The 13,754-nt window shown below is 31.8% G+C and overlaps 1 protein-coding gene across 1 annotated transcript in view; it reads right to left on the reverse strand.

Annotated features, from left to right (window-relative positions):
* Nucleotides 1–13,754, reverse strand: part of LOC100573127 — a 56,336-nt gene that overhangs the window by 2,257 nt on the left and 40,325 nt on the right. The window contains exon 3 of the mRNA XM_003244233.4: nucleotides 3,198–3,516. Coding sequence (XP_003244281.1) covers nucleotides 3,198–3,516 — 319 coding nt within the window. The remainder of the gene's footprint in view (nucleotides 1–3,197; nucleotides 3,517–13,754) is intronic.

Below are 13,754 nucleotides of genomic sequence, written 5' to 3' on the forward strand. Positions count from 1 at the left end.
CATAATAATATTAATATTATGAATATACCTACAACATCCCTGTGGATTTTTAACTCGACCCTCTATCTCTGTCACCGTCTGTTGTATTCCAAACACTAAACGCATGGTGTATACACTATTGTATTTTATAGGCTGGTCAATAAAGCATGTTACACTCCAACCATTTCCTGTATTAATAAATTAATTCTGATTTTCGAATTATACTTATAAAGACCATATTTTAAAATTATTGAAATTTTCTGTACTTTAGGACTTAACCTGTGGTATTTTTACCCTTAGTCTACAACATTAAACAACTTAAAATACTACTCCTTTGAATTTTGATTTTGATACGTTAACATTTTCAGAAAAATTATCCGAAAAATAATGTATAGGTACTATAAAAGGGAATTCCTATTTGAAAAACAGAAGTTTGTATATACACAGTCCACAGGGTACTCCTTAAATAGTACAAACAAATTACAACAATTTGAAAATAACATAATCTTTAAGTAGGTATATTACGCTTGAGAATTCCAAAAAATCCGATTTTGAACAATTATATTATCGAAGAAAAAGAGGGGTGAGAATGCTTAGTGAATCATCCTGTATATGTAATATCTATATTATTATGATTATCTTATACTTATACGACGATGTCTGCTCTTCCTGCGAACCTCGCAGCTAAAGTAGCTTACCAAAGTAGATTACCAAAGTCATGCATGCGGTGAAGAGACCAATGTGTGTATGTGTGTGTGTGTGTGTGTGTGTGTGTGTATGTTGCATTTGAACAAACACGCACGGCTGTAATATAATAACAATACGTACCTACCTACGGGCTACGGGAAAACGCTGTGTAATATGGTATGGTTGTTTAGATATTATTTTCGTTTGAAAACTCAAAACTGACAGTAAAAATAAAATTTGTTTAAAAATGACAACAACAGAGACAACAAATAGTGCACTCAATGTTATACTTACACAAACGCATAGTTTCCTATAAGAAAACTATAATTATAATACATAAAGGGTAAATTAAATTTACAATATTCAATAACAGTTTTTTTCTTAAAACTTGTGCAATTATATAAAGCTTATCGTTATATACTAATATAATTGTATATTATTATGATAACATATTAACATAATATTATATTAAATTTCCCCAATTAATTTAAGTTCTAAAAATGTCATTTATTCTGAGATTTTACTGATTTAAATGTATGTTATTAATTATTATGTTTTGTATTTATTTTCAATTCAGTTAATAGACACAGCATGAGATACCTATAACGATTTGAAATGTATTTATAAATTAAGAAATAATTATGAAAATTGTGCACATTAATTTTGTATCATTACTTTGTATAGACCCAGTTTTTGAAAAATTTATTTTTCTATCCACCGATTGATGACTTACACAATTAATTTTAATTGATATAAAGTCAAGAGTAGAAAATAAATTAAAACTTTTAAAGTTTCAAGAAATACGTTTCAGTAAAAACGATTTGAATATTTGATACATTTGTGATAATTAATCTGAGGTGAGGTTAGGTTAGGTAAAATTATAATGATACCAAATTGTGCCTAGATTATTAAAGTGTCGGACTGTAATATATTATGTTTATAATATAATATTATTATATTATCGCGAAAGCAATTGTATACCAAAAGTGACAGTGCTACAATAATAGTATATATATTTTTTATCCGTTCAACCTTTTAGGCTTTTTTAAAAAGGCTCGGAAACCTTGGGATCCAATATGGACTCGCAATAATAATAAATTGAAAATATCGTGACCATCGTTGACGTGTGGGTCTCAAAAGACCATGCGAAAGCTGACGGTCGTATATGACCCATATTACGTACGATGATCGCAATGCTGCCCGCGGCCCTGGAATAAAATCCAATAAACCGCCTGTGCCAGCAGTCAACTTGAAAACGATATTATATTGTTATTCGCATTATGTGCCAAAAATTTAAAACTATTACATGCGCGCCAATTATTGTCTGACTTGGTATATTTACTTATTCTATTGTAGATACGTTGGAGGGGTACTGTTTGCTTATTTGAGCAACGTAATTCGGTGACAATTTATTCGCATTGTGTTATTGTGAATAATATAATAATGTACTCTTTACATCAGACACGTCGTACAAATACGTAACCCATAGAAAAAAATTCACATTTACGGGAAAGTTAAAAAAGTTTTTGACGTCATCGAATTTGCAAAATATGCGTCATAATAATAAGATGTCGTAACTAGTAACGTCTTTAAATTGTGGCTTTCGATAAAAAAATAAAAAAACCGAATGCTTTCGATTCGTTGATGTAATATAACAATAATATGTACCTACATTATGTGGTTGAAAGTGTTTTGAATTGTGAAACTATTCAAGCATAATATATTAATATATATACCTAAGCTATAGATAATATTATTATCCTTTAGTTAATATAATTATCACAGTTGTATAAGAACAATTGTAAATCAACAAACGAAAATATAATACAATATACGATAACAGAGAATGAAACTTTAAGACATTGTATGTTTTAGGTTATAAACTATTGATGTGTATACCTAAGTTGCTGATTCTTATCAGCTTGAGACATTTTGATAAAAGTATAACTCGCATAAATTCCCAATCATAACTCACTGTGATTTGTATTTCTAATGTACATGGTACACAAACATAATCATGGGTAATTTTAACCAATGTATGTAACATATTACTGTACTGTTGTCCCATTGAATATTATAATAAGTAAGTAATAACAAAATGCGATATAAGATCATATTGTAATATACGTACCCGCACAAGTACAAGGTTCGGATATATTTTATGTGTCCACAATAAATTGTTATTTTAAGAAAGTTTTAAATTTTTTACAAAAATATTTTAATGCTATGAAAAAATATATTTTTTAAAATGTTTTTTTATTATGGTTTAATGTTTTACTATTTTGTATGAAAATCTTTAATCTTCTACCGAAGCAGTATGTGATCTCGGAGTATTTCGATATTTCGATACATAAAAATGTAATCTCTGACGGGTACCTAGATAATTAGTGGAACAGGGAAATGCCTGTGTTCTTATTACTTATTTATCATTGCCGTCGTAGGTATCAGTACGAAATTATAAACTATTTATGATAACTATTAGGTGTGTGTCTTATGGTCCTATCGCATAGGGAGTAATAATATAGCTATACCTATTTGGCGGCAACGCTTTCTTTTTCGGTGCGACGGGGGAGGCGGCCTCCACCGGGAAGAAAGTGGCCCCGTAAAAGTCCAAACCGTTGTGCAGCAGCACGTTGCACTCCTCGACGGACGCCAGCGTGACGCGCACCACAGGCGGCGCCGGGTGGTGTTGTTGCGTGTTCGCAGACGCGGACCCGCCCGCCGCCGACGCCGCAGCCAGCGACGACGCCGGTCCAGCCTGCAGGAGCTGTTGCTGTTGCTGTTCAACAGCTGTCTGCGACGTAGCCGCGTTCTTGCCGTCCGCCACGGTCAAGGCCGCGTGGCGGTACCCTAGAAAAAAAAATATATATGTGGTTAGAAGAATCGCATCCACGATGATCATGGGGGTGATGGTCTGCAGGTGTGTGCAAGTCGAGGAGGGAAAATGGGCGAAGGGGGTTCGGCGACATAGTACGTGGGGCGATTGTAAACTCCTCCATAATACCGGTTAGATAAAAAGGTAATGAAAAGGTCTAATGTAAACTCCGCCAGTTTTATTTTCTTACCTGGAATGGGTATATGGAAACTCCGCCAGTATTAAGGCCTTCCTTATGTAAAACTAAATGATATTTCTCAACTAAGTAGGTAAACTCAAAAATTCAAAATGAAAAAAAAAATATTGTGTTAATGAAAGCTATAAATACTAAATAGTTATAATAATGGATTTATATTAGATTACATGGTTATGATACCTACATGTTTTTTGTATAAACTATTGTCTTATATTTAACCGGGGCTTATTCCTATTGCATATAAATATATAATACGATAATATGTAATTATAGAAGTGTAATTATTGAAGAAAAAAAAATTGTTACATTTATGGTTGGGTAATTTTTTTGTTTTTTTTGCGATAAGTTTTATTTAAATTGTATTTGCTGATCATAAAACGCAAAAAAATGTACAAACGTTGTAATTGTTGTCGAGTATTAATTTTATATAATATTGTTAGATAGAATATTTTTACCCAAGATTCGTTCGTTTTAGTTTTGGAGAAACATGTTTTACGGCAACATGTATTATTTTGTATTTGTGTGAAATGTACTTTTTTACTTTGAAAAAAATTCCATTAAAACGTATCTTAAGTGGACTACCGTGTATTTTGTCATTAAAAAAAAATGAATTCTTTGAGTATACACAAAAACACCATTTGTCGACGGGAGAAATAAATAGAATAAAAAAAACATTCAAGTTTTATCAAATCGATTACAAATTTCGATTTAACGACAACTATATAAACATTTAGGAACATCTTTTTTTTAACGAAGAACAACTTATATACTTAACCAAAAATCAAATTCATATTATCTAGTAGAATGTCGTTCAAATATTACAAAAATATAACAATACAACTTAGAGGTAATTTGGAATGTGATAAAAATTACATAATTTTAAATTGTAAAATTACTAAAAAAAATAGTAATAATAATATAATACAAAAACATGGTAATATAGTAGGTATATACTTATTATTATGTGTAGATAAACATCATCATCAATATAAAATGTACGTGTTTATAAAATTAGTAGATAAATCATAATGAATTTAATGATAGATTTAATACCTTATAATATGATCAAATATTAATGACGTTTTAAGTACACATGACAAGTGTAATTACTAATTAGACATAATGATAATAGTGATCTTTGTACTTTATATCAAAAAATGGTTTTCTAGTCAGTAGAATTAATAACAAAAGAATAATAATTGACTTTTTTGTTCAATATTATTTCCAACAGACGACTATAATTATAATCATAACGCAGTATGTAGGTAACAATTATTTTTGCAGGATGTTTAGATCTTACTATCTTAGATATTACTATATTATAGAGTTATAATATCGCATAATATAAAAAAAGATGACATGACGAAGATTCGCGATGAAAAAGTTCCAATAACTACCTTAATTTATAAAAACGTTATACCTATTTTTTATCGTTTTTTTCATTTTTTTATAATGGTATTTGAAACGTTTGCAAAAGGTTAATTTGCAAGAAGCGAATAATAATGAGAGACATTGTAATGCATATTTTTTATTGCGATTATTTTAAGAACATTATTAAAAATGTAGATACAATTATTATTTCAACGGAAAAAAAAAATTAAAAATAATTTCGCATCTTTTATTCTATTAATAAACGAATTACAATTCAGTTTGAACACTAGGTAACTTCAAGGGTAAAAAAAAAAATAAACAGTTTTTAATAGTTGTAGGCACTATATTGATGTAGGTACTGGTATTTTAGCACGTATTAATATGTAAATCACGAACTAAGATAAAATAATAATAGAAAAAACTTGAATCGTACTGCCTGTAAAAGTAGTTGAAAGAGTAAAATAAAAAAAATTTAAACGTATTCTCTCAGATCGTCGAGTTTCGATGAAAATTAGGCGTCTAGATGGAATCGAATTTTAGTGGACCGTCTGCGGTGGGTTCAATATTTGAATGATATCATTTTATATCGTTGCAATTTACATGTCAAATAGTTAAACAATATCGTACATAATATTATATTGTATGTATTATTTTTAACATTATTTTATGATGTGCATTACACTGAGATGACGTGTGGGGGCATCGGCAGGCGGTGTTTTTGGCGCCTGGCGACAGTCGCAAAAACCGTATGCCGTCGTCTAGTCGGTCGTGTAATTAGAACGACGACGAGGCGAGGGCCCTCTGTGACGATGACGGCGGCGGCAGTGGTGAAAGGTTACTATATGTATACGCGTAGTGAGCCAGCCAGCGGGAGACGCGACGCGTCGCAAGTGGAAAACCGTCGCCGGGCGGCGGGTCCGCGGGTGGTGTGGGTGGTCAAGGGATAGGGTGGGCGGCGGAACGGAAAACTCTATCATTGCCACCCGCCGTCCGTTTCGGCCGTCGCCGCCGCCTCTGCGACGCCCACCGGATTTTTAGAATTCAATTATCTAGGCGCTAAATACATGTATAAAATATATACTTCACACACACACACACACACACACACACACACAAACACGAGTGTTGTACTGCATTTCTATGTTCTATATAATTATTATTACGACCTCCCGCAATGCGATCGGCGCACTACATAATGAGCAGTACACCCCCCGCCAACCTACATAGAACCACTATCAGACAGTGATGCCGAGTTGGTCGTCCGAATTGATAGCTACAGATGTTCGCAAAATAAATTCACCCCAAACGCTGTGATGGTGCTCGAAAATATTAGACGAGTTTTACACGGCTTGCATGTGGTATAATATTATATTAATATCATCATAAATTCTAATAATATTATCATACTATATTGGGACATTAGCTAACACGTCATGTTATACCACAATGGTAACACACGATTATGTTTGCGGTGATCTCAACAGTCAATAGTATCAAGTGATACCGGAACTCCAATCAAATTAAGAATTAAAAAGTAACGATTATTAACCACACGACACACTAAACTTATTCGGTAGGTAACGTATATTCTCTCCGAGAAGGTCATAATTTTCCATGTGTATTAGATACCCACGGCCCATGAGATTGTCCTATACAACAAATTGTATAATATAATATTAAAAATACCCATCGTCGTTTTTCACAAACACTCGGAAAACTACAGTAGGCATTCCTTTACGATGGTATTTCAGATCCACGTTTGGTTTCCGAGTGATTTATTTATTTATCGGCGGCCGCGATCGTTGAATTATCATTATCATAATATTCAGTATTTATTTTATATTATCGGATTCTGTAAACATTGCACTATGCTAATATCAAAAAAACAATGAGAAAAATTCCACGTGGACAGTTCTTTTTATTCATGTGTTAACGACGGTTGGAAAATAAAAAAATCTAATACTATATCGTTCAATACAGTTTCCTGGTTTAATATAACTGTAAAATACTTGTTGCAGAACTTTTGAAATTATAATGACTATAGATAAATTAGAGTACCTACTAGACAATTTACCATTCTAGGTATCTATAGGTATCACACACGTTTCAAAGGCGCAATTTGATCTCGAAAACGTGGAATGCTATAATTAAAAATGTAAATTAATTTAAATTACAAATACAATACAGTTGATTATATTTTACATATAATATAATAATAGTTTGACATAATAAAACAAATGGTTCTCAATTTGATCACAAGGGTGCTAAATACTTCTTTGCACCCCAGTAGTTGCGCCAATAAGATGTATAATATAATAATTAGAACCGTGTCACTTTGACTTGAAATTTCAGGGAAATCTATGAAAAAAAATTCACCAACGCACGTGTGTTCAAATCATACGTGAAAATAGCGTTTGAGTATTTTTTTTTTTGAGGGGTAGGGGGTGACATAAAATCACTACTTTAACAATATTGAATAAGGTTAAAAAAATGTAGGAAATGTTTAGGGGGACTTACCTCCTAAAGGCTAAAGCCATTTCACATTTGCGTATAATATGGTTCACGAGTATATTGTATACGAATTAACCAAATTATTGGAGTGGTGTAGTCGTTTGTACACGGATGGACAATTATATTGTGCTTTCAAATTGCAAGACAAAGGTAAGCGACAAGTGAAACAGATAATGTCATCGTTATTGTTCGACTCGTCCATTATTCTTCTATGTATTATTATTCTAACCAAAACATAAATCGATTTATTTAATGATAGTATATTATAGCGACGCTCTCGATAATAAACTGCTTGCTGTGCATATTATAATATATGGTATGTGTATGATATAACATCGTAATGGAGCAGCACTTGTATAAATCATTTTAATAAGACTGTAGGTTAGTATTTTTCTACCTAATTGAAACACTACTTCATCAGAAATTTGATACAACGATTGCACTGAAAATCGAGCTCACCAATATTACAAGTGCACACTATAGAAAATATAATCATATAAAATATTTTTATATAATTATACGTATAAATACCTAATTATTATTTATTACGTACAGTATAAAAAACAAAAACGAAATATCTTAAATATTGTCAAAATACAGAAATAAAATGTTTAAATAGTTTTTTGTGAAAATAACTAATTTAAAAAGGTCAAAACATAGGAGAAAAAATATTTTGAAACAAAAAAAATGAGTAAAACTGAATACTTTTATCTTATATTTTTTGGTCGATAATTATTCAATATTTCCACCCTATATTAGTACTACCAGAAATAATTGTAATGTATATATTCGATACACAATTTTATGATTTTTGTCATTAGGCAAATTGTTAAGCAAATAGAAATCTTCGTAAGTAATAAACTTTAATTATCTTTACTTTAAAAAATATTTTTATATAATTAATGAATTAATCAAGCCTACATTCAACACCTGAATATCTGACAATTATTGTCAATATTGCGTCGCGCCAGTTGTAAAAATGTTTGGAAATCAATGGTTGTTTTATGGGGGAAAGAAGTTGATTTTTAACACAATTAAATAAATACTGGCCTTCTCATATTATAATTTTAATGCACATGGGGAAGCCTATGGTGTAAACATTGGAAACTATGATGATATTTGATTAATATATTACGTACGGTAGGTAAGGGGTGCTCACGTGGAATATTGTATTTGGTGTAAAAATGATTGATTTTTGTCATAGTTTATTATTAAATCATATTATATTAAACTTCGGAAATGGATTACTATTTATGAGGCACATAATAAATAATAATATGTACATTTTTTATTTTTTATATTTCTAAGTACTTATTTAAATAATTAAGGTATGTATAATAGAGGTGTATCAATATTATATTGATGCATGTAAGTTTTTTATTGAAGGTAAGAATGACTAGCTCATAGGTAGTACATAATAAAATCCAATGATTAGTATTCTATATCTTATGTATCAGTATTTGTGAATTGCAGCATATTGTATGTGCAATGTAATTGAAACTGGAAAATAAAAAAAAAGGAGGAAAGATAGAATTCTTAGAAAATGTATTTAAAAAAAATGATTTAAATGTATTACACTATTACATAGAATGAAAAATGTTCAATATCGTAAAAAGATAGACTAGACTTTTTCGATCCTAATTATTTCATGATTCGATCCATTTGTCTGACAACCATTGAATTAATTTTTTATGGTCCTCTATAACAAAAAAAAAAAACTTTTTATAAATTATAATTATTAATTTTTAGTTATTTTTTTCATGATCATTTACAACACTTATCTTGTGAAATTTAATTTAATTTAACTTCACAACAGTTACCACATACACTGATCCTCTTTTATAAAGCAAAATAACTAAATAAAGTATTATTTTATAATCAATTGAATGGCTTATAAATATTTAAATTACAAACCAGAATATCTCCTACCTATAAAGGTATTAATTTTGATACATCCAAAAGAATTATAAATTATAAAAAAAATAAAATAACTGTATAGCTTTTAAATGTAACACAATTTAAAGTTATATATTTATGTATTATGCAAACAAAAAAAATACCAAATAAAGAGTGAAATAAAAATATTTATAATTCTTTGACATTTTTTCACGTAGAACTATACAAGTATACAACTATATGCGTACCAATAACATAACAAATATTTTTGTATCCACGTAAGATGCAATAATAATTTTTCCAGGTATGTTTGAAATTCTCCATTGAGTACAAGTAAATCAATTTTATATTTTATAAACAACTATATTCTAACACTTGAATGTTTGCAGCTAAAGGTTTATTTTAAATCATAAATAGCTATTGATTCTTTTGAAAGTGAGGGAGTCATATTTTATGCCCCGACGGTTTAATCATATCATATTAAAATGCTTATTATGATTAAAATGTTTTTGTTTACATTATTTTCATAGTATATTGGAATGGTGCAAATGGAAATGAAAAAAAAAATCGTCTGTCCATATTTATCTAAAATAAATATAAAATTTTGGAATTTATTGTCATCAGACGGGGTGAATAATGTGAAAAAAATTTCAAATATAAAAATAATGACACAGCACTATAATTAAAAAATATATATATTTTTACGATATATTTTATTGCCCTATACACTGTACAGCATAAACGTATAATATATGAAATAAAAATAATACACTTTTATATGTTTTATGACTATAGGCGATTGTTTCTCTGAAGATAAAAATAGTACACGTACGCATAATATGGTTTTGTGGGTGTATACGCATTTACCCACATTGAGTGGGTGGAGATGCGGTAGCAGTTGTCTTATAACTCCACGTGTTTGCGAAGATTTCCACTCGAATCGATAAAGTAGGTATATATACCAATGAATAAAGACCCGTGTCGATTGCATAATATATTTTACGATGACGACGGCGTTTCCGTTCTATTCGTAGATAGAGACTTGACTCGTAAAGCAATTTTTTTTTCAAAAATGTCTGTAATTATCAAAAAACTGTGCAGCCATGTGGTATTTTTACAACTTTATTATCAAATAGCCAAAAACTCCCGAACGCCAATCGTCATCTGTAACAATTATATTTTCTGTGCCCGAATAATCAGTACGGAGGTCACTATAAAAAATGTTGACTAGAAATTATAGAAAATACAAACAAATATCAAATTGCAGGTATATATCTATAATATTCAATGTGATAATAGTTTGCGTACAAACTTTGCAAAGTATACAAAAATAAATTAAAAAATTAAAAAACTTAATTCAGATTTTCAACTTTCTTTTCTTTCTACTCATCATGATTAATTCCTTTATCATTAGCTATTTATGCGCCAGTATGGAATATTGGAATGGAACTTCCATAAATCTTTACTCTTGCCTTTGTGTCTTATCTATGCAATTAATTTAATCAAACCAAACTATAGGTAATATAACTACAGTTTTTTTCTGGTGCAAAATGTATCATATCGTAATCTTTACCACAGCGCGAATTTTTTGTAAACCCTGAGGCCTCAACATAAAGTGTGCAGTTTAAAGTTGAAACAGTACAATACACATTGGATAAGAGTGGCAAGATAAGTGTACCTTAAACTAGTAAATACGTATACTTTACAGATATGTATGATACAGTTTAGCTGTTTGCATTAGAACCCCATTTTATTTTTGTTTGATAACAATATAGGCTATGTGCAATAACCTTATTTAAGTCATGGATTCAATATTGTGAGCCATAAGTTGGTCTCTTAAATTATATGATTAAGTCCGTTACATCATTTTGGTGAACCATTAAACTAATATACATTTTCCATGGAACTCGGCGTTATTATGGTAAATTATTACATCTATTTAATATAATGTATCTAGCCATCTAGGTATCATGACAATACTTAGGTAAAATGTTCAAAACAATAACACGGAGGGCTGCTTAGCTGCTGGTGGGTCTCGTTTGGCATTGGATGTAAGGGGGGGGAGGATTTTGAGTTTTGGTGTAAGAACTGTGGCAGCGGCGAAACACCCGTTCCATCGACAGAACCGTTCGGCCGGTGCGGTGTAGGGGTGCAGGTGAGCCGTAAGGCTGACTTGCAGGGTCGTGTCGGTCGTGTGAAGGGGTCGAGTGGCGGACCAGAACTCCCCACCCCCGTTGCGTCGTCGAAAATACGAGCGCCGAAAAGGTCACGAACGTTACGGGAATTCTTTATTAGACCGGCGGCCGGTCGTTAGTCTCGCGCTCTCCACCTCCGTCTGTCCAGCGGACGGGTTTAAACAAATGATTCGTTGACGGCGGTGGAAAAGTACACGCGCAAACACTCTTCCGCACGCCTCGCGGCTGTTGCGCGCGCTGTCGCCGCCGCCACTGCCCACGTATACCATATCCACTCTTGTGTGTGTTTATGTGAATAGTATTAGAGAGAGAGGGAGCGTGGTATATACAGCTATATAATGTGGTATACTCATATATATAGAGTGAGAGTGAGAGTGAGAGAAGGAGAGAGAGAGAGAGAGAGAGAGAGAGAGAGAGAGAGAGAGTAGTGGTAGTCGGTCGAAGGTATTAATAACCGACTCTACTCGTACAACCCAACTTCCCCGCCGCCCACACCGTTGCCGCCGCACCACACCGGAGAACTCGCGCGCGGACAACTGACGTGATAAACGATGTATCCGACACAACGCGCGTGTATACGCCACCAATGGAGAGTGGATAGTGTGTACATATACATATATACATAGGTGTGTGTGAGTGTACGCTCGCGTACATAAAATAAATCAACCCCCTTGCGGCAGAGTCCTCGCCGAAAACTCCCGAGCGGTTTCTTACACATACCGGTCCGACCACGTCCGATAAACGCGTATAATACACAATATATAGACGGACGCAGGTACGCAATAATAATATGTACCAACACTGCTGTGTACACGATGTATACGTTCGAGGAAATGTGTATATAATATGCGTACGAGCTTAGAGCCACAGGGGCCGAGAAAATAACCAATCCGCTTACCCACTAAGAAATTTGTGTGCATATTATACGTGGCATATCTAAAACACCGTCGTATATTTTTATCGTTCGTAATGTGTGTGCAATAATATACATAATGCAAAAGATTTTCGGTCGGAGCATACTATTATAATGTTAGGCGGATATTATAGTCGGCATACTAATATATACTGCAGTGCGAAGCGATACCGACTCCGGTAGTTGTCGGCCGCAAAGGACAGAATAAATAAAAAGTAAATAAATAAAATGTTGGTTTAATCAGTACAAATGGACTCGGCGGGGGCGCTGGAACTATTAATATTTATTTTTAATTCACGTTAAGTGTTCCTTTTTATAGACCAAATATTATAATAATAACAATAATAATAATGATGGGGATTACCACGGTGATAATAACATTATATTATATATGAACAGGAACGCACGCGCCCATATTATAATATCTCCAAGGCTGGGCAAGTTAACGATTTTTTTTAACTTGTTAAGTTAAGTTATTTTAAAATAATTAAGTTAAGTTAAGTTAAAAGTTACTCGTATTTTTTTTTCATCAACTCGCTAAGCTAAAAGTTATCTTTGAAAAAAAAGTAACTTAACTTAGTGTAAAGTTAAAATTTGCTAATTTGCAAAAAGAAAAACTCCAGTCATATTATATGGCTTATTAGATAGTTTTTCTTTCATCTAAAAAAATTACTGGGTAAATTTAAAATTATACATCAAAGTAAAATCACATTCAAAAATTTGTGTTATTCTTCGGACGAAAATTAACTTAATTTAGATATTTTTAATATAAAATTAACTTGAAGTTAACACGTTAATCTTGAATAAAAGTAACTTATTAAGTTAAAAGTTAATTTGGAAAAAAAGTACGGAGTTAATTAACTTAATTAAAATTAACTTAACGTTTTAACTTAATTTTAATTTTTAACTCGTTAATGCCCATCCTTGAATATTTCTATACGTCACCGCATTAACCCCGTCATCGGAATTATTGCAAAAACGTAGTTGGCAAACGACCATCCATCCTGTTATAATACTCTCCAACCCTATCTCTCGATGCATAAAGACTAAAGAGTAATAATTTTTTGTTGTCTACGATTGGAGTTTGGAAGGAATTACTCAATGTAAAAATCACCTATCGTATGTTTCCGT

The sequence above is a fragment of the Acyrthosiphon pisum genome, chromosome A2 (assembly GCF_005508785.2).
Source record: "Acyrthosiphon pisum isolate AL4f chromosome A2, pea_aphid_22Mar2018_4r6ur, whole genome shotgun sequence".
Taxonomy (NCBI): domain Eukaryota; kingdom Metazoa; phylum Arthropoda; class Insecta; order Hemiptera; family Aphididae; genus Acyrthosiphon; species Acyrthosiphon pisum.